This window comes from Mytilus galloprovincialis, chromosome 1 (assembly GCF_965363235.1).
Source record: "Mytilus galloprovincialis chromosome 1, xbMytGall1.hap1.1, whole genome shotgun sequence".
NCBI lineage: Eukaryota > Metazoa > Mollusca > Bivalvia > Mytilida > Mytilidae > Mytilus > Mytilus galloprovincialis.
The window spans coordinates 112,293,980-112,321,128 of NC_134838.1; the positions used below are offsets into that span (position 1 = coordinate 112,293,980).

Below are 27,149 nucleotides of genomic sequence, written 5' to 3' on the forward strand. Positions count from 1 at the left end.
GCCCCATATAACTTATTTTGTCTAAATTCAGATTTTAAACGTAAGGTGATATATTAAATAAGCATTTCAAAATTCTAAATTGTAGAACAATGCAATTTGAAATCATGTCACACTCGTCTCATGGCATCAACAATTCAAGCATATGTTTTATATCACAGATATTTAAAACTTTTTACATTTTGGAATTAGAACTTCTGCGAATAAAAAAAAATGTACCATTGCATTGCATATTGTTGCTTAATAGATGCCACTCTCTTGGTTTTTTTTGTCCTTTATTTTGGTCAAACTAATTGATAAATGCTGTGGTAAAGGACATCAATGCAGCTGTGTACAGATAAATAAATTGTAACTGCAAAATTTTAATAAATCTTCATATCTTACAAAACATTTATTTGATGAAAAGCTTTTTGCTGAGTCTGCTACATATATGTTGAGGGAGCAAGACAGCAAACCTTATTTTCATTGACAGTGTCAACATTTAGATTCAGTCTGTGGTAAAAGGTTTGTTTGATAATTGTTTTCTCGTTTCTTATAGGTGAAGAGGGTGAAATATTTAGATGACCACCAAAGTCCAGTCAGATCACCGCTATCCAATATTTCAACCAATATTTGTCATGAGGCTTTATCTCAACATGTAAGTTTAGTAAATGAAAATAATGATAACAAGCAGAGACATAAGTGTTTTTTTCCTACCATACTTATAAAACCTGTTAAAAAGTCACTATTGAAAACAGTAAGTTGTAGCAGTGATTAATTTTCAGGAAAAGTTCTAAGGATTCATTGAAATATGTTTTGAAGTGATCTAAGTAGAAAAATGACATTCATGATATTGCTACTGTTATTGAAAGGGGCATTCAAAACTAATACCCAAACAAATACAATCCTTTTGACCAATAAATAACACCAGAAATAATACTTTTCCCAGAATGCAATACCTTTTCTTAATAAGATCATTGCAAGGATCACCAGAGAATAAAATTAAATAAAAGTATGATAAATGATGGTAAAAAAGCTGACGGAAAAGTCAGATTTGTATCCAATTTCAAGATTCATGCTATTTTGATATTTGATGACAAATTGAGGATGGATTTTTTTTATAATTAGGGATGGAAGAAACTGTTGAGTGAGGGATTGGAAACTCTGTGTTAATGGTTTATTTGGCTGTTATATTTCCAAAAAAGACAATGAAACCCCAATTAACATGAAAAGTTGTACAATTATTAGCACTATCATGACTATTCCATTTCAATAATTGGGCACCAGTATACTAGCCTTAAGCCCTTATACAGTTGCATGATCATTAATTATATAAAGAACAAAAATATACATTTACAATAATGTCACAATTATAGTATCAATATATGTTACGTTGTATTACTTAGAATTTACAATAACATAAATAGATTTTCTGAAGAGTATGAAATTTGAGAAAATAATGATTTAATTTTTGTATTTATATTTTTGATATCAAGTAACTTTAAATTCATGACATATTTGATCTAATTTCTTGCTATGTCATCATCCAGTAATTGTACTTTGATTTAAAACAAAATATTTTATGGATTTCTGTAGATCTTGTTGGTTTATTTTATTATATCCCCCATTGCTTCCTTTTGAATAATTTTGTTTCTAATAATTAGTACATTATTATCATGATGTCTATTCTTTGAACAGGAAGCTCTTATCAGAAAGATACTGTCCAAACCATTTAAGATTCCAATTCCTAACTATAAAGGTAAGTGGGACAAGACACTGTCCAAACCATTTAAGATTCCAATTCCTAACTATAAAGGTGAGTGGGACAAGACACTGTCCAAACCATTTTAAAAGATTCCAATTCCTAACTATAAAGGTGAGTGGGACAAGACACTGTCCAAACCATTTTAAAAGATTCCAATTGCTAACTATAAAGGTAAGTGGGATAAGAATGTGTTCATATACACATACAAATGTAGTCATGATTGTTATTTGTTATATTTGAGTATATGCTCTAACTATAAAGGTAAGTGGAATATGAATTTGGTAATACACATACAAATGAATGGGTGATGCGCATAGTCGTAATTTTCATTTGTAATATTTAAGTAAATACTCTTGAGATTTGCTGTTTAATATTTAGGTTGTCATTTCAAAAAAAAATCTAACTGCTTATTTTAAAGGATTATCCTCTCATGATACCAATTGGAGTAAAAAAAAGAGAAAAAAAAAACAGATAAAAAAAGATTTAAAGCTTAAAATGTCATGATATTGGTAGTTGAACATTTCTCTTTGTTTTACAGGTACCACCCTTAATAGAGCTCTAGGAGTAAGACGACAGGGAAACAGACAACCTTTGTATGACCCATTTGAAGAAGGAGCTTTGGTTTTATATACACCTCCAGAACTCAGTGCACATGAACAACTCAAAGTTGACTTGTATGTGAAATTAAGTAGAAAACACTCATTATTAATAATTTTCTATAAAGTTGCATTAGTATCAGTTTGACAACTATTTCAAGGTCCTGCCGCCTAGGTCACAGTCCAGTAACTATTTATCAATAAGCAATTTTCAATGTTAAGTTTTCTGCTTAAGTTTGTCTGAAAAAAATTTACAATATACAATAATGTTTTCTATAAAGTTACATAACTGTTTATTTATGGATGTAAAATTTTAGATAAACATCATTGCGGAAACATCTGAATAGAAGACAGGAGTTTTACGCAATTTGCACTTTGAATTGGTGATATATATTAACACTTAAAACTGCTAATGAATTTTTATGGACATTTAAGGGTACGGTACCAGTTGACATTCTTCTAATTAACAACAATTGCAAATGTTTGAATAAAAAAAAAAACAATATTACCTCAACAAGACTGAAAAACAAATAACAGTGTGAAAAACATACAGTTTACGTTCATATCATTAACAAATTGTCAATGTTTTCATTGAAAATGACTATGATACTTAAGTCAAACTGAAAAATGTGACGCTGTCCAGTGTGAAATGACAAATATAGGGAAGGGTCCACAATGAGTACAATAAACAGACAGTTATAGACTTGACACTTCTTCAGCATAACAATTGAAGGGAAGGTTCATGAAAAAAGGTTACTGACTGAAACATTACAAATGAATTATAAATGGTTATTGCATTAATATTGAGAAATATTATCCCCAGTAATATATCATATTGTAGTACATGTATATATATATTCGTTTGCTTGGGACAAGTTGAGAATTTGATTTTGCCATTCGTTGATGGAAGTTTCCTTGGAGTTCAGTTTTTTGTTTGTGAAGAATTTCTTATGAAGTTTTTAAATAATCTTGTAATTTGATTGGTAAATATCCCTTGTGTAAATAACACCGACCCTAGTTCATACAGAAATAGAACTTTTCAAAAATTAGTAAAACAATTTTATTTCAGAAAATTAAACAGACAAGTATATTTGACAATGTACAGCAATAGTAGTTTTAAATTATGTGTGGCTGAAGTTTTTCATCAGAATTTTTCAGTTTTATTCCCACTTCATGTATAACAATAAGGGACTTTTTGGTCTCTGTGGCTTGTACTCTATATTCCATTTGTTTTGTCTCAAGAATTCCATTGGATAGTGTTATTTATGATAGTTTTTATACAGTGATTTGTGTCTGTTACAGGGAGAAGCATCCAGTTCATGTTGTAGTTAGTTTTTATACAGTGATTTGTGTCTGTTACAGGGAAAATCATCCAGTTTATGTTGTAGTTGATCTAGTGTTAGATAGATGGTGTTTATTAATGATAGTTTGATACAGTGATTTGTATATTTTGTAGGGAGAAGCATCCAGTTCATGTAGTAGTAGATCCAGTGTTGACTAAAGTTTTACGTCCTCATCAAAGAGAGGTAAGAAAAAATCAAAGATCTAGTGTTTGATATGTATACATAATGACAGCAGCAAATAATCTACCAATATTTATATTTTTTACCCTACAAAGCAGTCTCTATTTTGCAGTGATAGTCCAATTAACTTACAATTTACCATGATGGACCTGCTTAGCAGCACTTTTTAAATTAGATATAGTTATGATTATGCATGAAATATGATTTACTGATTGGCGTAGAATTTATTTTTAATTCATTCTCATGTCTTTGAAACTCAAACATTACGGGCCAATATATTTAAAATATTAATAGTCATGAAAAGTCCAGAAACATTGATATTTTGTGATTCCCTCTGGAAAAAATAACAAAATAAATGATTATATGTTGTAGGGTGTTAAGTTTATGTATGACTGTGTCACAGGAGATCAATGATTATATGTTGTAGGGTGTTAAGTTTATGTATGACTGTGTCACAGGAGATCAATGAATATATGTTGTAGGGTGTTAAGTTTATGTATGACTGTGTCACAGGAGATCAATGATTATATGTTGTAGGGTGTTAAGTTTATGTATGACTGTGTCACAGGAGATCAATGATTATATGTTGTAGGGTGTTAAGTTTATGTATGACTGTGTCACAGGAGATCAATGATTATATGTTGTAGGGTGTTAAGTTTATGTATGACTGTGTCACAGGAGATCAATGAATATATGTTGTAGGGTGTTAAGTTTATGTATGCCTGTGTCACAGGAGATCAATGATTATATGTTGTAGGGTGTTAAGTTTATGTATGACTGTGTCACAGGAGATCAATGATTATATGTTGTAGGGTGTTAAGTTTATGTATGACTGTGTCACAGGAGATCAAATAGAGAACAGTTATGGCTGTATCATGGCTGATGAAATGGTAAGCAATGAAATATATTATAAAATCACCTAAACAAATATTTTGTCACACTTCTCTTAGAAACTACTATACTGAATGACTTCATATTTAGTCAACAGCTTGACAATGAATAGTTGTAACCAGTTAGCCCTTTTCTGATCAATCGGACACATATTTCTGACTTAAAACTTCAATTTTTTTTAATCACACTAATCTCAACTACTGACAGAATTACTATATATGCAGTATGCAGCTTTTCAGTAATGAGTATTAGCACTTTTCTATCAAATGCCTTTTAATTTGAAATTTCAACATGTTGAATGAACTGTAATTTTTCGTCCCACTTTGCTCAAGGTCAACTGAAAAGAATGGATTCATATTTAGGATGTTGTATATTGTAATGTATGAGTGCTTTTTTGGATTGATCAGATAACCATTTAAAAAAAAAAACAATGTATGCATTCTGGCTTTAAATTAATTTACAGAATATAATTTATTGGTGAATACATTGGTGTACATTTATTTTTGTGGTATTTTAGGAAAGGCCAAAAATGTGAGATAAATTATTGTGATTTTAGGAAAATATGCATTCAGATTTATGTATTAAATTTCAGAATGCAAGTTATTATTGCTATACTCACCCAGTCAGATAAATCACAATAATAAAAATCATGCAATAATATCTGAATTTTCAGTATTTCTCATGAAAACTAAAATGTTGGTAAACTTATAAAGAAAAAAATCCAGATATTTTTTTTTATTTCAGGGACTGGGGAAGACATTACAATGTATAACATTAATGTGGACATTATTGGTAAGTACTTATGTATGATATTAAATAAATATTGACAATTTTGGTAGATACAATATATAACATTAATAATTAATGTGGACATTATTGGTAGGTACAACATATGATAAATATTGTCATTTTTGGTAAGTACAGTCAATGTATGAATAAATGTGGACATTTTTAAAGGCCTTAAACACAATTCTGTAAGCATCCAGACACCTTGATTGGGGTCTTATTAATGGTATTTTTATGCCCCACCTACGATAGTAGAGGGGCATTATGTTTTCTGGTCTGCGTCCGTTCGTCCGTCCGTCTGTCCCGCTTCAGGTTAAAGTTTTTGGTCAAGGTAGTTTTTGATGAAGTTGAAGTCCAATCAACTTGAAACTTAGTATACATGTGCCCTATGATATGATCTTTCTAATTTAAATGCCAAATTAGAGTTTTTACCCCAATTTTACAGTTCACTGAACATAGAAAATGATAGTGCAAATTTCAGGTTAAAGTTTATGGTCAAGGTAGTTTTTAATAAAGTAGAAGTCCAATCAACTTGACACTTAGTATACATGTTCCCTTTGATAAGATCATTCTAATTTTAATGCCAAATTAGAGAATTTATTCCAATTTCACGGTCCACTAAACATAGAAAATGATAGTGCGAGTGGGGCATCCGTGTACTGTGGACACATTCTTGTTTAATATATTTCAAGTTGTCTTTTAAAGATTGTTTAATACTTGAGCCCCATATTTGTACCAAATGTTAGGTTGCAGTCAAATTATAATTTAAAAACCCACCTTGAAAGTGCTCTACTTTATTCAATAATAAGTCAAGTGAATTTGAAAATTGATAAAAAAAATTATCCTTTTAATGCTCTTGTGATGTTAGCGGACATTTTTAATTGCAGTTCTTTCAATTTCTCTTTGTATCTTTAAAGATGTTAATCATTGTATCATTACAGAAACAAAGTCCAGATTGTTGTCCATATATAGACAAGGCAGTGGTGGTAGCACCTAGTAGTTTAGTCAAGGTAAAAATGAAAAATATGTTGGAAATATTTACTGCAAATAGAAGTAATCCATGTTCTTTGTTTCCCATTTCAGATCTTGTAAAAAAAAAATGAAATCAGATGAAAATAAAAAAAGGTGTGGTATGACTGCCAATGAGATCAGTGATTTTGCTAGCGCTCGTCACTTTCGTATTTTACGAAAGGGTTTTCTCATTGACGAAAGTATTTCAAATCAATTTCGTCACTTTAATTTTGAAAGTGTAAAAAAAATTTCGCAATAAAAACTATAAATCTACCTGTCTTCATGTTTTTGACAAGTTTATGACCTCCAGGTAATTAACATTTTCAACAGGTGTTACAAGTTGTGATTACAACTAATCCGCTTATCGCCATCGGATGGGTCACTAATCCGTTAATTATTAATAAACCCCATAATTGAATGACCATTATAATTATTTCCCCAGGAAGATCAGTCAGTCAGCATTGTATAGTTTTGTCATTTAATAAAAAATGTAACAACCCGGACAGTTCGCATTTGAATTTCAATATTTCTCAAACGATCACAATCTGAAATTCGTTTGTCGTAGATTCGTCATTTGAAGGCATTTTCGTCATATCTGATTTAAATTTTCATCAAAAACTTTCGACAATTTCCATTTAAAATAAAGAATTTTAGTGTTTATTCAAAAAGTTCACGAGAAATGTTAAACAGGTGCTTCCTGTATTGTGTTCTACGCATGCGTGAAAGAATTAACTATTTATAGACATTAAAAACGTAAAATACGAAATCATTTAGAATCAATTAAACGAGAGAGACAAATATATATATCTTACTAAAGGAGTTTACAACTAAAAAGGATAATTTTCTGATGAATCCGGACTCTTTTTGAATTTATTATCCACGCGTCACTTCCCATTTTCGTTTCATTTTAAAACCGAAAGTAGTAAACGTGATCTATTGTTGATTTGTTTACAACCTCCTTTCAGTCATTATAATAGTTCCAAAAAGGATTTTACACATTTCCAACTTGATAGAAATGATTTCCAAATATCGATTTAGACCTTTTGTAAGGATAAGGATTATGGAGTGAAATAATCATTGCAAGTTAGTTTCTGCTGTGATTCCTTGTTTAAAAAAATAGAATCCAACTTTTGTTGATCAGGAATGACCCCTGGAACAAACTGAAGAGAAATTGTGAACTAAATTTCTGGATTCCATGTCAGAATCTTTCATAATAATGGCCAATACAGTCAAATCATACAATAACTGCCAATCATGCTGGTGCCTCAATCCCTTAAAATCTGACAAATTCAAAAGATGAAGCTAGTAATATACATCATTGTCCCTTGCTTTTACACAAAATAAGGTTGATTTTGATAACGTGCAAAAGTGACTAAAGCCCTCAAAATCCTAGCTTAAACCCTGATGAGATTACTATCCACTGAAGTTCAAATCAAGTGGCTGTAATCAATTATAGGCAACCACAAGGCCTGAAACAATGAGAAAAACAATACTGTATAGTCCACTATAAAAAGGCCAGAGACGAAAAATATAAAATAATTTGCTTATTACTTGTTTTTATTTTGATTTGCTTGTCTGTTCTTGAATTACATGCTTGATAGGCATAGTGATATTTTAAAAAATATATTTAGGCACATGAATTATATTTCAGAATTGGTATAATGAAATATATAAATGGTTAGGACAGAAGATAAACCCACTGGCTATTGATTCTGGTACCAAACAGGAAATAGACAGAAATCTAAGTACGAAAAGTTTACAGAAGTGCATATTCAATTTTTGAAGGATGTGCACAAGTTTGAAAATAGAAAGATATGAGGTTTTATTATTAGATCTTTGATCTCAGAAAACTTAGCATCTTAGGCTTTTAAGTATACTGAAAAATTAAAGTGTAGTTCCTATTGCAATGTTTGACTTATTGTTTCAATTTTTCATTGCTTCAAAATTTAAAAAAAGAAGGTGTGGTATGCCAATGAGACAACACTTTACCAGAGACCAAATGACAGAAGTTAGCATTTTTAGGGCACTGTATGGCTGCTATGGTATTTTCTCCAAAGAATTAATCACTTCCTGCATCTTTACATGTAGTTCAAAAGTTCCACTCATTACTGCTAACTAAAACATGGGTTCATGTTCAAACTGTGATAATATTTTAAGCAGTTCATTACAATTATATCTTAATAATAATCAAACAAATGACATCTTAGTTTTATTTTACAGATCAGTTTATGTCGCAACAAGGAAGAAGAAATCCTAATCCTATTCTTATTATATCATATGAGACATTTAGATTACATGCTTATGTGATGCATAAAGGTTCCGTAGGACTGGTTATATGTGACGAGGTAAGGAATCTGTAAGAGCTTTTATCACATGAGACCTTTAGATTACATGCTCATGTGATGCATAAAGGTTCCGTAGGACTGGTTATATGTGACGAGGTAAGGAATCTGTAAGAGCTTTTATCACATGAGACCTTTAGATTACATGCTCATGTGATGCATAAAGGTTCAGTTGGACTGGTTATATGTAACAAGGTAAGGAATCTGTAAGAGGTTATATCATGAGACCTTTAGATTACATGCTCATGTGATGCATAAAGGTTGCATAGGACTGGTTATATGTGACGAGGTAAGGAATCTGTTAGAGCTTATATCATATGAGACCTTTAGATTACATGCTCATGCGATCCATAAAGGTTCCGTAGGACTGGTTATATCTGATGAGGTAAGGAATCTGTAAGAGGTTATATCATGAGACCTTTAGATTACATGCTCATGTGATGCATAAAGGTTGCATAGGACTGGTTATATGTGACGAGGTAAGGAATCTGTAAGAGCTTATATCATATGAGACCTTTAGATTACATGCTCATGCGATCCATAAAGGTTCCGTAGGACTGGTTATATCTGATGAGGTAAGGAATCTGTAAGAGGTTATATCATGAGACCTTTAGATTACATGCTCATGTGATGCATAAAGGTTCAGTTGGACTGGTTATATGTGACGAGGTAAGGAATCTGTAAGAGGTTATATCATATGAGACCTTTAGATTACCTGCTCATGTGATGCATAAAGGTTCCGTAGGACTGGTTATATGTGACGAGGTAAGGAATCTGTAAGAACTTATATCATATGAGACCTTTAGATTACATGCTCATGTGATGCATAAAGGTTCAGTTGGACTGGTTATATGTGACAAGGTAAGGAATCTGTAAGAGGTTATATCATGAGACCTTTAGATTACATGCTCATGTGATGCATAAAGGTTGCATAGGACTGGTTATATGTGACGAGGTAAGGAATCTGTAAGAGCTTATATCATATGAGACCTTTAGATTACATGCTCATGCGATCCATAAAGGTTCCGTAGGACTGGTTATATCTGATGAGGTAAGGAATGTGTAAGAGCTTATATCATATGAGACCTTTAGATAACATGCTCATGTGATGCATAAAGGTTCTGTAGAACTGGTTATATGTGACGAGGTAAGAATCTGTAAGAGCTTTTATCTTTTCTTCTATAACTATAGAGCAAAAACTGGTCAGCCTTTAGTCAGAATAATGGGTTTCAATTACCGTGGCATGGTTCCTGTGGACTGTTACTTTTTAAACTAGCATGTCTGAATAGTGTTGGTCTAGTACAATAGCAGGACTCATATTCATACTATAGTAACATTTTCCCGTCCTGAATATGCATTTAATTTGCAACTGGACGTTTAGTATCCATTTACTCGATTACAGGCTCATGTGATGTAGAAATAGTTACCTTATCTGTTTTTTTATAATGTCAGAGCTAAATTTACAGTAATTTTCCTCAAATTAACAAGGTCCCAAAAAGTTGCCTTCTCCTTTGTTCAAAATAATTTAGTCTCATTTCTTAATTTTTCAGGGTCACAGGCTAAAGAATTCAGAAAACCAGACATACCAAGCTCTGAATGGATTAAAAGCCAAGAGAAGAGTTTTACTGTCTGGAACACCTATACAGAATGATCTGTTAGAATACTTTAGTCTGGTACACTTTGTCAATGGTGGAATATTAGGTAAATGAGTATTTACATTTTTAGAAATTTTGGGGAAATAATAGAGAGAAACAAGTTATTTAAATATAATTTGGTTTATTCTAATGCATATATAGAACTGTGATATATAATGGGGAAAATTTTCACCTGACAATACAGTTCCAGTCAGATATTGCTGCTGATGGTAATTTTTTTTTGTCAAAGCTAAAATTGTTCTTTATATTGCATGCCAGTAAATTGTGTAAAATGTTTCACATTATTCTGTAGCCTACAGATAATAAATATGAATGTTAGCCTCATTAATATCAGTCACTTTTGTATTCTACAAGTTTAGTTTAAATGGCCTGTAAATTACAGATAAGGAAAACTATCAACCTTTTTAATTAAATTCACAAAAAATTGTAATCATTTTCTAAGATACTTCTTAAACAAAAAATGGAAGAATATCCCTTGTATCTGAAATAAGAAACTTGTGAAAGAATTGTGTCAATTAGTAATAAACTATGTTGAATGATAGGTACAGCACAGGAATTCAAAAGGAAGTTTGAGACACCAATATTACGAGGAAGAGATGCAAGCTCAACTGATGCTGAACATAAGAAAGGACAAGAAAGACTCCAAGAGGTAATAAAGGAGACTGATTTCATGAACTTTGGTAGGTCAGCATTCAGAGAAGAAATAGTGTTGAGACATGGAAACATCAATAATATGGAAAAGTGTATTGTTAGAGCTCTCATGTTTACAAACTCCAAATTTATCATAGGTTTATATCAGCAATGACTTTGCAAAATCAAGAAACAGAGTTGTAAAAGAGCAATGTACCTTGGAAAATTAAGTCATTGCATTGCATTTTTTCTCAAGCCTTCATTTTTCCCAAGATATTTATGAAAAGTTTTTTAAAGAAAGAAAAAAAGAGATTTTGTTTTTAGTTACTGCCCTTGGACCAAGATTTTTAACAAGGTAAAACATAAGAAAGTAATCTTTAAATTTCATTTGTATTGTATTTTTAGCTGGCCTCAATAGTTAATAAATGCATCATTAGAAGAACACAGGCTTTACTTACCAGATATTTACCTGTGAAAGGTAAGTTACTTATTAGAATGTGTCGATCACTCCTGTATTTGACATACCAGTTTTCTGTTTTATTTTGCACTTTAAAACTAGAGTAAAAATTTCTTTTTCATAACCTTGAAATGCTGTAGTAGAAATGATATAACTATGAAAATAGGAGATGTGGTATACTTGCCAATGAGACAAATATCACTGAGAGTATACATGACATGCATGTAAGCAACTAAAGATCACTGTACGTCCTTTAACAATGAGCATAATCCATATGGTTTAGTTATCTATTAAGGGCTTGACTTGAAAGAATGTGAAATAGAATAGCCTATATAGCTAGCAATGATTGTTAAACGTCCAAACATGTATTCAGTTAATTTTATAGAGGATTAAAGTCATTTAAGTAACAACTCAACAAATCAAAACAATTCAGTGTTATTATTATATCTAGTATATTAAAGCCTTCATTATTTTGAGTAAACAAATATTATATTATATTATTTTCAGTTGAACAGATAGTATGCTGTAACCTGACACCCCTCCAGTCAGAACTCTATAAAATGTTGGTCAGATCAAAATCCTCTGATATACAAGTGGATGGTGACAAAGTAACTGGAAGTAGTTTGTCATTTATTACACAGCTCAAAAAATTATGTAATCGTAAGTATTTTTGGCCTGAAATTGAAATGAAAGATATTGAAATTATTAACATCAATTTTGTTATAGTTATACCCCCGCTTTAAAAAAGGGGTGTATACTGTTTTACCTCTGTCTGTCCTTCCGTCAGTCCGCCAGTCTCTCAGTCCGTCAGTCCGTCAGTCAGTCTGTCCGTCCCATGAATATTTTTCGTTGCATTTTTCTCAGGAACTACAATACAAGGATTTCTGAAATTTGGTTTCAGGGTTTATCTAAGTCAGCTATACCGTGTGATGCGTTTTAAGATTGATCACTTGACAACTTCCTGTTTACCGAACACTTGTATGATTTTACACATGATAGCCAAGTTGAAAATTTTCGTCACATTTTTCTCAGGAACTACAATACAAGGATTTCTGAAATTTGGTTTCAGGATTTATATAAGTCAGCTATACCGTGTGATGCGTTTTCAGATTCATCACTCGACAACTTCCTGTTTACCGAACACTTGCATATTTTTACACTATTAATATTATCCACTTGCGGCGGGGGTATCATCAGTGAGCAGTAGCTCGCAGTTTCACTTGTTTATTATGTATTGCAAAGATCATAATTTTAGTTTCCCCAATTTAAGAATTGTTTACAGTCAAATCTGCTATAAAGTCAACTCTATTACATGAAAACCTGTCTTGTTAGTTAATTTTATTTATGCACTTGTACTGAAATGCCATTTTGCCTCTATTATAGGTTGCACTTTGTAAATACAGCTGTTTCTCAAATTAATTTTGTTTACATACTGGTTCCCAGTTATGCTCTCTGTGTTCCATTTCACAGAGACATACCTTGGGAACGTTACCAGTAAATTTACATGTGCATATTGTTTACATTGAAATCTGTGGTAACCTTTCATTCGAGGTAGGGGTAGTTGAGAAAATTAGTGTTAGTTTAAACTCTGAGAAGTTCAGGGCATATAAATGTTGAAAATATGCCACACAGCCCTATATTTTGACCTTTGAAAAAAATTGTGGTGCATATGAACTTGAATTTTCAAAACGTCATAGTAAAAGTGGTACAGTTTTGGCCGTAAAAGGAGTTCCTATGGGAAATTGCATTGTCAATATTTACAGAAATGCAACCTATATGGTTAGTTTTTTCTGGTCCTTAAGGTGACCTCTGTACATAGGTTTGATTGTATTTATAGTCAGAGATATTTTGAAGTCAGTGAAAATATGCAAAACAATATATCTCTCAGTTAACTAATTCTTGTTGATCACTGACAAACATGCATTAATATTTTCTTTCTTAACTTTTTTACTTCTCAGTCTAAAATTTGAATGCAGTTAAAAGTATATCCAACAAAAGGATTTATGATTTTGCACCACAACTGCCCTTGCCAGCAGTCAAATGGTTTCACCTTTCGTATGATTTCTTAGAAATGTGCATTCAACAATTTTTTTGCACAGAGGGCATTTGTCTCGAACCAACACATGTAGTGTAATATTAAATTTAGATTAAGAAGAATAAAAGAAATTGATTTATGAATTAAATGTGCTGTTAAAAGATTTTTTGTTTTCTCTAAAGTTTTTGGTCTCAAAAAACATTTTTTTCCCTGACCTTTTGATATGTCACTAGTAAAATTTCTTTTCAACTCTCCAATATTTAGTCATCAATAGATTAATTATACCCCCACTCTAGAAGAAGGAGCCATATTGAAATCACTTTGTCCATTTATATGTCTGTCTGTCTGTGCAATAGGATATTCAGACCAATTTGCTCAGGTACTTCTGAAAAGAAAGATTCAATATTTGGTCAGTAGCTTGACAGTAGTGAGTCCTAATGTGTAAGCACTTTTCTGATCTGTTAGGCCATTCTCAGAATTTTTCAAAATGTTGAAAAAAACTTTTTTGATATACATTTCTCTTATACTACTGAACAAGATGACTTCAAATTCTGTTTTGAAAGAAATAATTTCTCACTCTTTCAGATCCTGATTTGATATATGAAAAATGTTTACAAGAAGCTGAAGGGTTTGAAGGGACGTTGGATGTTTTCCCTGCTGGACATAATTTAAAGACTCTTAAACCTGAATTATCTGGTAAGTCAATATGACAGGATTCATAGAATTATGTAACAAAAAATAATTCTGGTTCAAATGCCTCTTTTGAGATTTAGATTATTTAGTTAATGGGAAATTTTTGTAACAACTTAAGAAGCAATCTAAACCCATCTTGATTAAATGTTTATACTTCCATTGAATCCCAACTCAACAAAAATGCTTTCTGGGCCAATTAAGAAAACTATAGGGTAGAAACAGTTTTGTTATTTACATCACTTTTGAATTTAAAAGCATTTAAATGCCTGTAAGGGCCTAATCTAGGTGGTATAGGACACATCAATCCAATATTTTTGCTGTTCCTTTATCCAATAAAATCTATAAATTTACATAGCTTTCTATATTAAAAATTTGCTCTTAGTATTTCATTGTCAACCTTGTTCTTTTTAGGTAAATTTCTGGTCTTAGATTGCATGTTAGCATTAATAAAGACCTCAACCAGTGATAAAGTGGTGCTAGTATCTAACTATACACAAACATTAGATCTGTGTGAGAAATTGTTCAGACAAAGAGGGTAAGTTTGATATGTAGTAATGGACCTATCCAGCATATATTAATGAAATCTATGTCCTTGATAACTCTATCACAAGTTTAATGAAAACAGAAAAGAGTTGATGATTGTTTTTTTCAAAGAATTTTCTTTGGTCTCACTCTGACCCGATAAGGCAGCAGAAATAAATTTTACACATGTCCATATGGGATATATATTTATAGCTATATTTCGAAATTTTCCTTAATCTTACTGATAATTTCCTTTCTCTGCACAGTAGAGTGATATGAAAAACTATCGTTAGAAATAAGGGTGCACATGCATGTTGTCAATGAAATTAACAATGTTATCATAGGTGAAATAGCGATAAATAGATTATCATTGGTCATCTCAACTCAATTGCCTTTCTCACTTTTGCCAAACTGGCTCAAGATAGAAAATCAATCTCGTTTAGATGACCAACAATATTACCGTTTTATAGATTTGAGAAATTTATTACTTGTTCTGATCTCACAAATTGATAATAATTGTTGTTGAACATACAAAATAATGAGCTTGTCATTAATGAATAGTTTACTTTCACAAAATCTTCTGTATTATCTCACATGATTTATAACTTATATCTGTATATGAAACTTTTATGTTTTATAGGTATTTGTTTGTAAGGCTAGATGGTACTATGTCAATTAAGAAGAGAGCTAAAATTGTGGAGAAATTTAACAACCCATCAGTAAGTGTTTTTGTACAATTTTATATTTGAATTTGTTTAAAAAAAATCATAGCATGAATGTTCCTTATGAGGTGCTGACCAAGTGTTGTTACTTTGTAGCCGATCCATCATCCAAGATGGCCGCCAGCAGGGGACTTAGTTTAACATAGGACCCTACGGGAATTTCATACAAATGACTTCTTTTAGAGAACCACTGAATGGAATGAAACCAAACATAGCATGATTGTTTCTTATGAGGTGCTTAATAAGTGTTGTTACTTTGTAGCCAATCCATCATCCAAGATGGCTGCCAACTGGGGACTTAGTTTAACATAGGACCCTATTGAAAATACATACAAATTTCTTCTTTTAGAGAACCACTGAATTGAATGAAACCAAATATGTGTGTTCCTTTCCTTTTCAGGTGCTGGCCAAGTGTTGTTACTTTGTAGCCAAATTTTATCTTTTTAGCTCACCTGGCCCGAAGGGCCAAGTGAGCTTTTCTCATCACTTGGCATCCGTCGTCGTCGTTAACTTTTTACATTTTGAACTTCTTCTAGAGAACCACTGAATGGAATAAAACCAAACATGGCAAGAATGTTCCTCATGAGGTGCTGACCAAGTGTTGTTACTTTGTAGCCGATCCATCATCCAAGATGGCCGCCAGCGGGGGACTTAGTTTAACATAGGACCCTATGGGAAATGCATACAAATGACTTCTTTTAGAGAACCACGAAATGGAATGAAACCAAACATGTCATGAATGTTCCTTATAAGGTGCTGACCAAGTGTTGTTACTTTGTAGCCGATTCCATCATCCAAGATGGCCGCCAGTGGGGGACTTAGTTTAACATAGGACCCTATGGGAAACGTATACAAATGACTTCTTTTAGAGAACCACTGAATGGAATGAAACCAAACATGGCATGAATGTTCCTTATGAGGTGCTGACCAAGTGTTGTTACTTAGTAGTCGATCCATCATCCAAGATGGCTGCCAGCAGGGGACTTAGTTTAACATAGGACCCTACGGGAAATATATACAAATGTCTTCTTTTAGAGAACCACTGAATGGAATGAAACCAAACATAGCATGATTTTCCTAATGGGTGCAATCAACAGTTTTTTTCTATGATGTCACATTTTTAGGGACCATGCATAAGTGACCCTTAGTGGTGGTCTGATTAATAAAGATACTTGTATCAAACTAGATATCACTGGAATCAGAATGTTCTCTAGTTTATAATGAAATAAAAATAATGTGTACTTTTAATATATTAAAAAAATTCCATCCAATGAACATGGGGGAAAAAAGGTCTAATTTGAACATAAAAAAACTTGAAACCAGGTCATGTGCACACCCATGGAGACATGATCCATGCACATTTTACATAATCAAAACTGTATGAAATTTGTAGTTTTTTACCTGGCCTTTCAAAAAAATCTTGTTTCAGGGTACGGTCTCCTGCTCCGAAAAGCGCTACAGTGGCTGCAAATAAATTTTCAATTTTCACTGCCAAAAAAACAGGATGTTTACAGTGTTGTCTCCCCTCAAAACATGTAAAGTTAATATAATTTTTAAAATTATTTCAATCATTCAACCTGTTTTAATTGAAAGCTTATTAACTCATTTTTACAATTAAATACAAAAAACATGATACTTTTTTACCAATTGAGTAAATAAACAGGGGTTTCCCTCCATGGTTATTTTTAGTCGGGGAATAACCCCTAGTTTTTTATTATACGAAACTGTTTATAGCACCCAATGAGATACTGACCAAGTGTTGTTACTTTGTCGCCATTCCAACGTCCAAGATGGCCGCCAGTGGGGGACTTAGTATAACATAGGACCCTATGGGAAATACATACAAGTTTCTTCTTATAGAGAACTACTGAATGGAATGAAACCAAACTTGCATAAATGTTCCTTATGAGATGCTGACCAAGTGTTGTTACTTTGTAGCCGATCCACTATCCAAGATGGCCGCCAGTGGGGGAGTTAGTTTAACATAGGACCCTATGGGAAATACATACAAATGTCCTCTTTTAGTGAACCACTGAATGGAATGGAACCAAACATAGCATGAATGTTCCTAATGAGATGCTGACCAAGTGTTGCTACTTTGTTGTCATTGCAACATCCAAGATGGCTGCCAGTGGGGGTACTTAGTTTAACATAGGACCCTATGGGAAATGCATACAAAAGTCTTCGTCTAAAGAACCACTGAATTGAATGAAATCAAACATAGCATGAATGTTCCTTTCCTTATGAGGTGCTGGCCAAGTGTTGTTACTTTTAGCCAAATTTTATATTTTTTTATATGATTTCAAAACCCAAGTAGAATCAGGTGAGCAATACAGGCTCTTGAGAGCCTCTAGTTCTATTTTTCAATCTGAAGTTGATACAAACGCCATAGTTGATACGGTGAATCTGAATATCTGAAAAAGTCAAACTTAGCAAGGAATCCTTACAAACAAGCCTTATAATGCTTAAGGACAAAAAGCGTAAATTTATGACTTGGATGGAAGGTTGTTACCACATCTTATAGCTATGTGTAGGCTGAAACTACTATAATAGTAGTCTCAGGTGTAGGGTACTAAAGATACAAGGCTTTCAAACACCAACTTAAACTACCGGTTAATCGGTCAAACGATTATCCGAGTAACCGGTTAGGCAATAGTGTACGATTTGACAACACTACTTTTTTTTATATAATTTCAAAAACGCAAGAAAAGTCAGGTGAGCGATACAGGCTCTTGAAAGCCTCTAGTTTTATTTATCTGCAGTTTCACTTTTTTTTATTTTTCTTAATTATCAAGATTTATTCCTTGACCTGTCTATTATGTAGTATTGTGATCTTTTTATTTGTACAGAGTCCAGAATATATATTTATGTTGAGTAGTAAAGCGGGTGGTTGTGGTCTAAATTTAATTGGTGCTAATAGATTGGTGATGTTTGATCCAGACTGGAACCCTGCCAATGATGATCAGGCCATGGCAAGATGTTGGAGAGATGGACAGAAAAAACAGTGTTTTATATACAGATTGATAGCTGTAAGTATAAATACTTCTATTTATCATATAGAATTGAGATGGGCAATTCGGAATGTGTCCAAAAGACAACAATTCGACCAAAGACTAGAAAACTGCCCATAAATAGATATAGGAATATGTGGTGTGAGTTAGTGTTGGATAATCGGTTGAAATTACCAACCGATTATCTATTACAATCGTTTGACAGCAACCAACCGACTATCGGTTATAATCGCATCTGAATACTTTGCCCTTTTTTTAAATGAAATCATGCATTTTAGTCTCATTGGTCATGTCTAATGTGTATGTTCCATTTCATTGCAGAGTTTTATATGTTAATATTTGATCTTCTGTTTCCTTTTCATATTTTATTTAGCAATTATAAAAATGAATTAATTAGAATCCAGATTCAGATTGAACATATTTTATCTCATAATTACAACATTAATTACCAAGAGTGACACTAACTTTTCTAAATTTCAATGGTGTAACCCACATTATAATTTCAATAACTTAGCAGTATAAACATTTGAATGTTTCACATTAAGAAAAGATATATATAAAGTATTTTACTTTAAGAAATTTAAGATTAACAGAAAAAATAAAACAATGCATTTGCATTGAAATATATACAGTAAACAAAGAGGATCCAGCCAATGTCTGTTAATTCGTGTAGAATGCTTTTTTTTCTCACTTTTATGATCATCATTTTTCTGTCAATTGTGTCATTCGAGCGTCTGAACTTATAAATGCAAAAATGCGGAATTATTACATAGTTGAACCGTGATTCTAATGTATTTCAATGGCGGACAAATTTCAGAAAATTTACAAAAATAAACGACATTTGACAAGCAATTTGGGAAGGAATATGACGCTTTTCACGCTACTAATGGATAAAACATTAATAAAAGGCAATTTGCGACACGCTCTAATGAAGTAAAGAAATTATTAGGGCCCCGCCGACGGCGGGTCGCCCTATAGTGATCAGTCTGTCCGTCCGTCCGTCCGTCCGTCTGTCCATCTGTCTGTCCGTCCGTCCGTCCATCCGTAACACTTTCGTGTCCGCTCCATATCTAGAGAACCGTTATGATTTCATACTTAATACTTAACATGATTATTAACCAACACCAGAGGGTGTGTCATGTTGTATGTACAACTTCCTAGGTCAAAGGTCAAGGTCAAAAACTTTGGTTTCAGTTGACAACCCCGTGTCCTGTGGTGAAGATCGTGTCCGCTCCATATCTAGATAACCATTATGATTTCAAAGTTTATACTTGACATCCATTTTAACAACCACCAGAGGGTGTGTCATGATGTAGGTACAACTTCCTAGGTCAAAGGTCAAGGTCAAAAACTTTGGTTTCGAGTTGACAATCCTGTGTCCTGTGGTGAAGATCGTGTCCGCTCCATATCTAGATAATCGTTATGATTTCAAAGTATATACTTGTCATACATTTGAACCACCACCAGAGGGCATGTCATGATGTATGTACAACTTCCTAGGTCAAAGGTCAACGTCAAAAAAACTTTGGTTTCAGTTTACAACCCTGTGTCCTGTGGTGAAGATTGTGTCCGCTCTATATCTTGAGAACCGTTATGATTTCAAATATTATACTTGACATCCATTTTAACCAACACCAGAGGGTGTGTCATGATGTATGTACCACTTCCTAGGTCAAAGGTCTGTCTGTCTGTTGGTCTGTCCATCGCTAACAAATTTGATCCACATTATATTTTGAGAGGACAGCTGTTATTATTTCATACTTTATACCTGACAAACATTTTCAACTTAACATATATATTAACCAACACAAGAGAATGTGTCATAATGTATGCATCCTAGGTCTAAGATCAGTCTGTCGGTCTGTCCATCCGTTCGTTGTTCTTAACAAATTGTGTCCGCTCTACCTCTCGAGAACCATTAATATTTCATACTTTATACTTGGTGGGTCATAATATATTGAAGGCATAATTCTAAAAATATGTGACAAATATCAATTGGGCAGCACCTTTAAACATATTGTTCAAACATCAATCCATATATCCAGAAGTCACCTTAGAGTAGTAAACAATGAGTTCACATCATGCAGTCATATCACTATTATACTATGAAAGTAAGATGAGAATATTTATCAGTTTTAACTTAAAATCTTAGATCAAAATCACACATGAGACTATGTAATAACTTCAAATAATGCTTCATATCAGATTATCCATACAACTTATTTACCCCACGTTATTGACAGCGGGGCCCACAGAGATGGCTCCCATCTCAATGATATCTAGTTTTGTCTAAAATCTGAAGGATTTCATGTATGCTCTCAAGTAACAAGTATCCGGTATTAAGAGAGTATTTCATGCAAAGTTATTTATTTTAAAGATCAATCTGTATATATTTAGGGAAAAAATGGTTTTGTCTTTAATTATAAGATGTTTGACATTGTTATTGTCATCGACTGATATTTTTCGTTCTCAGAGTTTTCGTTGCAATTTGTTTGACTGAGCAAATAAAATTCAAACCGCAAACGGACCGGAAGTTGATACGCAAAAAGTCCGGAAACTATAGCGACAATCGATTGAACAAAATCCCAATTGATTATCGACATCGTGAGGCCCAACCAACTGATTTCCGACTTATTCCGATCATCGGAACAACACTAGTGTGAGTGCCAATGAGACAACTCTCCATCCAAATGACAATTTATAAAAGTAAACCATTATAGGTCAATAAACAGCCTTCAACACAGAGCCTTGGCTCACACCAAACAACAAGCTATAAAGGGCCCCAAAATTACTAGTGTAAAACCATTCAAATGGGAAAAACCAACAGTCAAATCTATATAAAAGACGAGAAGCGAGAAACACTTATAAATTACATAAACAAACAACAACTACTGTACATCAGATTCCTGCATTTATGCAATAATACTGACAAAAAATATAATATGTGAATAAGAAGGAATAAATTGTATTGACAAATATTTTTCTATGTCAAATGACCTTATCAATCTTCTTTGTCTTCAAGAATCTGAGTTCTTTGTGTGTTAAACTGTTATCCTACTCTTCTTCAGCTAAACTCAAAAGTGTAGGCATAAAAAGTACTGGTTATTTTATATCTTTGCTTGCTCATTATTTTTTTCCCTGTGAATAAAGAGCAATAGCAGTGATGGATGATTTTTAACCGGATTTTTGTGACAGAAATGTCGGTTCCCGATTTGGTGATGTATGGCGGGTGGCCTGGCAACCGGTCGGGAGGGATGGAGGGCGGCAACCAAATGTTGTCCGTGCATTTACTCATGAACCGTTCAACCAAAGCTTTTAAAATTTTAATATGTTGTTACTGACAACAAAATGAAGGTCAAGATTAATAATGACAATTTTTACTTTTACCGTTCAGGAGTTATGGTTCTTGAAAGATAGAAAAATGGCATTTCCAGTTGTGTCCTTGCATTTACGCATGAACTGTTCAACCAAAGCTTCCCAAATTTTAATATGTTGTTACTGATGACAAAATGGAGGTCAAGTTGAATAATGTCAATTTTGACTTTTACCGTTCAGGAGTTATGGTTCTTGAAAGATCGAAAAATGGCGTTTCCATTCATGTTGTTGCATTTACTCATGAACCATTCAACCTAAGCTTTTCAAATTTTAATATGTTAATACTGATGACAAAATGGAGGTCAAATTTGATATTGACCATTTTCACTTACACCGTTCATCAGTTATGGTTTTTTGTCGAGCCTGCAACTTTTGTTGCAGAAAGCTCGACATAGGGATAGTGATCCGGCGTGTTAGCTCACTTCTTAAAAGCTTTATATTTTAGAAGGTAGAAGACCTGGATACTTCATAATTTGTATACAGATGCTTCATGTTACAAAGTTTCCGTCAGTCACATGTCCAATGTCCTTGACCTCATTTTCATGGTTCAGTGACCACTTGAAAAAAAAGTTCAATTTTTTTGTAATGTTGAATTCTCTCTTATTATAAGTAATAGGATAACTATATTTGATATGTGCGTACCTTGCAAGGTCCTCATGTCTGTCAGACAGTTTTCACTTGACCTCGACCTCATTTCATGGATCAGTGAACAAGGTTAAATTTTGATGGTCAAGTCCATATCTCAGATACTATAAGCAATAGGGCTGGTATATTCGGTGTATGGAAGGACTGTAAGGTGTACATGTCCAACTGGCAGGTGTCATCTGACCTTGACCTCATTTTCATGGTTCAGTGGTTATAGTTAAATTTTTGTGTTTTGGTCCGTTTTTCTCATACTATATGCAATAGGTCTACTATATTTGTTGTATGGAATGATTGTAAGGTGTACATATCTAGCGGGCAGATGTCATGTGACCCTGACCTCATTTTCATGGTTCAGTGGTCAAAGTTGAGTTTTTGAGTTTTGGGCTTTTTATCTAATACTATATGCCATAGGTCAACTATATTTGGTGTATGGAAATATTTTATGATCTTTATGTCAGTCACGTAGGTTTTATTTGACCCTGACCTCATTTTCACGGTTCATTGCACAGTGTTAAGTTTTTGTGTTTTGGTCTATTTTTCTTAAACTATAAGTAATGGGTCAGCTATATATGTTGTATAGAAGCATTGTTAGCTGTACATGTCTGCCTGGCATGTTTCATCTGACCTTGACCTCATTTTCAAGGTTCATTGGTCTTTGTTTAGTTATCTTGGTTAATGTTAAGTTTATGTGACAGTTGTAATAAAGCTTAGCTTTATACCTAGGACTATCAACATAATATCAATGATTAGTATAGAAGGCGAGACATTTCAGGGTGTGCACTCTTGTGTGATATTGGCAGGACACAAATAAATGTTAATAAATCCGGTTTGCTGTCGTTGCGACAGCCTCTTGTATATGTATTGTATTGATGTAAACACTTTTATAATTGCAGACTGGAACAATTGAAGAGAAAATTTTCCAGAGGCAGGCCCACAAAAAAGCATTAAGCAGTTGTGTTGTAGATAAAGAAGAAGATGTAGAAAAACATTTTAGTCGTGATGAATTAAAGGACTTGTTCCGTCTAAATGAAGAAACTATCAGTGATACACATGACAAGTAAGATTGCTTATGCTTCTTTAGAACCTCTTTTATTTATTTAAGGTAACTGCTAATCTGTTCAGAGTAGTATGAAGACTTAAACTTATATTAGAAAAAATCTTGTTTAGTATGAGATGTTTAATTGATTTGAGCACTATCATCAAGAAGTTTGACGGGTCCTTCTCAAAATATTGTCACTGTGGATAAGCCTTATATAGGTTGATACATCAATACTATGTATCATGTAACAAATTTTCTTTCTATAAAATAATACATATCCCGTACTACACTAGACAGTTATTACCTTAGAGTTATTTCTCTTACCTCTGGATTTTATTTGAATAAACTAATTTTATCTGTAACTGTTTGATTTGTAATCAGGTAAAATGTTCCGGTAATTTTCTTTGGGTTACTTAATAAAATAAAATTGTGAATGGAAATGGGGAATGTGTCAAAGATAAAATAACTAGGTCAAAGAGCAGAAAACAGCCCAAGGCCACCAATGGGTGTTCTACTTAGCGAGAAAATTGCATATTAGCCCAAAGACAAATGATAGATGACTTGAACATTTGGAGTTCACTCATATTCACTATATCCAGGAAAATTGTTATCCCATGACTAATAATAACTTTGCCGTAGGTCAAAAATATTTGGTGTATGGAAGGATTGTAAGGTGTCCATGTCAGTCTGGTAGTGTTCACAAGTCTTGACCTCATTCTCAAAAATTTAAGCGTGTGACCTCTTGTGCAAATAACTAATGTTTAAAAAACTTATTTTCTCTTCCAGAATCAAATGTAGGAGATGTGTAAATAATATCCAGGTGAGACCTCCACCCGAGGATTCTGATTGTACCTCTGATCTGTCTCAATGGTATCACTGTGCTGATAAGAAAGGACTTGTTGATGTTATCTTAAAAGGTGCCTGGGACTCAGCTGTCTCATTTACATTTCACCATAAATCTCATGAGGAACAAAGACAAACTGTGTAGCACCAGATTATAGGTTTTATGAGGAAGGGCATGTGAATATGGTGTTTAAAGGAGTGTTGAAATGCATTGTCAGCAGGAACTTTAAGAAATGAGTCCTAACTGCCTGACAGGCTGGTGTCTGTGGTATTGAAATTATTTGTCTCATTAGAAAAGGCATGTGAATATGATATGAAATGTGCACTAAAATGAATTGCAACACAAATTTAAGAAAATAGTGTCTGAACTGCAGATACAGTCATGGCATTGTTATTATTAAATCAATGTGAAAGGACTATGGTATAAAAAGGAAAGAATTACAGAATCAATTATTTGTCTTCATGTGATAAAATGCTACTTATGAGGGTGTTACAGTTGCATTAGTAGTATGTTTGAATGAAAGGTGGAAATAAAAAACACTGTTGTTAGTGGAATGTTTGAATGAAAGGTGGAAATAATACAACACTGCTTATATTTTTCACTTTTGGTAATATATTATTACGATACAGCAGATATGTTTTGAATGAGACATACATTACTTGTGCCATTGTCTATATTTTACAGTATTTATGAAAAATCATAACCAATTTAAGTGAAAATAGTATTTTATAAAAAAAGATGTTAATAAGATATGCCTCCACCTAACAGGGTCACAAGCATATGTGTGATCATGGCTGTCTATCTTTCACTCACACTTTTGATTTTAGAACATTTATTAAAGGTCAGTGTGAGCAGATTTTTACTTTTTAGTGGATGCTTTTATAGATAATAAAACACAGGTTTTTGTATTTGTTTGTTTGATTTAATGGTTCCTGTGCAAGTTTTATGTATCTGACCTCAATGTCATAAACATTGTTCAGTGACTGCTTGAAAAAATTGTAAAGTAAATTTCTCACTTATAATGTGTAACAGGACAAATATATTTGGTTTATGTGTTCTTTGTAATGTCTACATGTCCATCAAGTAGGGCTCACCTGACATCCACTTCATTTCATGGTTCAGTTATCAAGTCTGTCTCATAACTATAAGCATGATGTCAAATATTTGGTATATGGAATGATTGTAAGGTGTTTATTTCCAACTGGCAGGTTTCATTTGACCTTGAACTCAACTGCATGGTTCATTGGAAAATGTTTAGTTTTGTGGATTTGTCTATTTTCCAGATACAAAAATAGTAATAAGTCAATTATATTTAGTTTATGAATCTATCGTAAGGTGCACATGTCTATTTTCCAGGGTTCATGACCTTGACCTCATTTTCATGGTTCATTGGACATGTTCTTTTATGTACTTTTTGTTTGTATACTGATGCCAGTGATGGAGATAAAAAAAAAAAAAAAAACAAAGAGGAAGGAACAAGATTTCAGAAAACTAGTCTACCCTTTCCATGGTAAGTGACTCAAAAACAACAGTAACCCCTAAAAGGTTGCCTTTTGTCTGATCTTACTTACATTTGTCCTACAAATGTAAATCTTTTCACTATATATTGGTGAATGAACTTTGGAGTATACTTCATAAACAATATTGGAAGTTACGATTTGATGCAATTCTAAAATTTGTTTTTATTTGTTCAAATATAGAAAACAAAGCTATTTTGTTTTGTATAAAACTACAAATTATTGAATTGATGAACATATCCCAAAATAGCAGACGTAGTGATTAGACAACAGCAACTATATCGTTATGATCTTCATTGGTAACTCTATATTAAAAGCCAAAAAGAATGATGCATGTTGGAGTTATGTGACACAAATGATTTTGTATGCAGATGATGTAAAACACCACTGAATTTGAGGTTTTTTTTCTCATAAAATGAATTCGGCATATTGGATCCACTTCAGTAAAGAAAAATGTGTAAAAATCACTTGTAAAACCTTTAGCAGAATACGCCTCTCTTGTATGGGACCAATACTAAAACACAGAAAAGGATCAACTGGAGATGGTCCAGCGAAAAGATGCAAGACTTACAAGACTATCAAATATTGGACTATTATACTAATATCTTATGTCTCAGATAGAAAATGATAAAGTAGCAATAACAGGAAGGTCGTTAATACCAAAAAAACTTGGCTTTCAGGAAACACATTACAAAAGCTTCCCCATGCTTCCACAACACCACTGATGAGGTTCATAAAATTAAGTGGACTGTATTGTGTTACATTTGTCTGTTTGGGTTTGCTCACAATAAAACAGAACTATAAACAACTGTCATACAGGTGGAAGGTTAAGCTAGCTATAAAACCACATTTAACCCACTATTTCCTTTGGAAAATGCCGGCACAAAGTGGGGAATATGAGTTTCTTTCCATTCGTTCCGTTGGCTGATAAATGTTTGATTTTGTCAGATTCAATTATTACCAGCTGCCTGATCAAACCAACTGCCTTAAGATTTGTTGAATTTTAATTCTGGTTTAAAATGTGCATGTTTAAAGAGATAATTTATATATTTTATATTGACCATTATATAGTCTTACGATAGAAATTTAGCTTAGTTTCTGTTTCACCATGACA

At 32.9% G+C, this 27,149-nt stretch overlaps 1 protein-coding gene across 4 annotated transcripts in view; it reads left to right on the forward strand.

Moving 5' to 3' along the window:
• LOC143052034 (DNA repair and recombination protein RAD54-like) overlaps positions 1–25,426 on the forward strand; it is a 41,707-nt gene extending 16,281 nt beyond the window's left edge. For 2 of the 4 annotated variants that reach the window (XM_076225012.1, XM_076225018.1), the window contains exons 3-21: positions 536–634; positions 1,675–1,735; positions 2,280–2,415; positions 3,794–3,863; positions 4,673–4,750; positions 5,496–5,543; positions 6,479–6,547; positions 8,200–8,293; positions 8,769–8,893; positions 10,441–10,591; positions 11,088–11,194; positions 11,581–11,653; positions 12,140–12,292; positions 14,253–14,363; positions 14,772–14,895; positions 15,523–15,601; positions 18,454–18,633; positions 23,529–23,692; positions 24,461–25,426. In XM_076225012.1, the coding sequence (XP_076081127.1) occupies positions 536–634; positions 1,675–1,735; positions 2,280–2,415; positions 3,794–3,863; positions 4,673–4,750; positions 5,496–5,543; positions 6,479–6,547; positions 8,200–8,293; positions 8,769–8,893; positions 10,441–10,591; positions 11,088–11,194; positions 11,581–11,653; positions 12,140–12,292; positions 14,253–14,363; positions 14,772–14,895; positions 15,523–15,601; positions 18,454–18,633; positions 23,529–23,692; positions 24,461–24,662 (2,124 nt within the window). In that variant the 3' untranslated portion in view covers positions 24,663–25,426. Of the gene's footprint in view, positions 1–535; positions 635–1,674; positions 1,736–1,757; positions 1,793–1,833; positions 1,853–2,279; positions 2,416–3,793; positions 3,864–4,672; positions 4,751–5,495; positions 5,544–6,478; positions 6,548–8,199; positions 8,294–8,768; positions 8,894–10,440; positions 10,592–11,087; positions 11,195–11,580; positions 11,654–12,139; positions 12,293–14,252; positions 14,364–14,771; positions 14,896–15,522; positions 15,602–18,453; positions 18,634–23,528; positions 23,693–24,460 lie in introns of those variants that run through there. The other 2 variants (XM_076225024.1, XM_076225031.1) reach the window with 2 other exon arrangements.
• Positions 25,427–27,149: the final 1,723 nt, after the last annotated feature.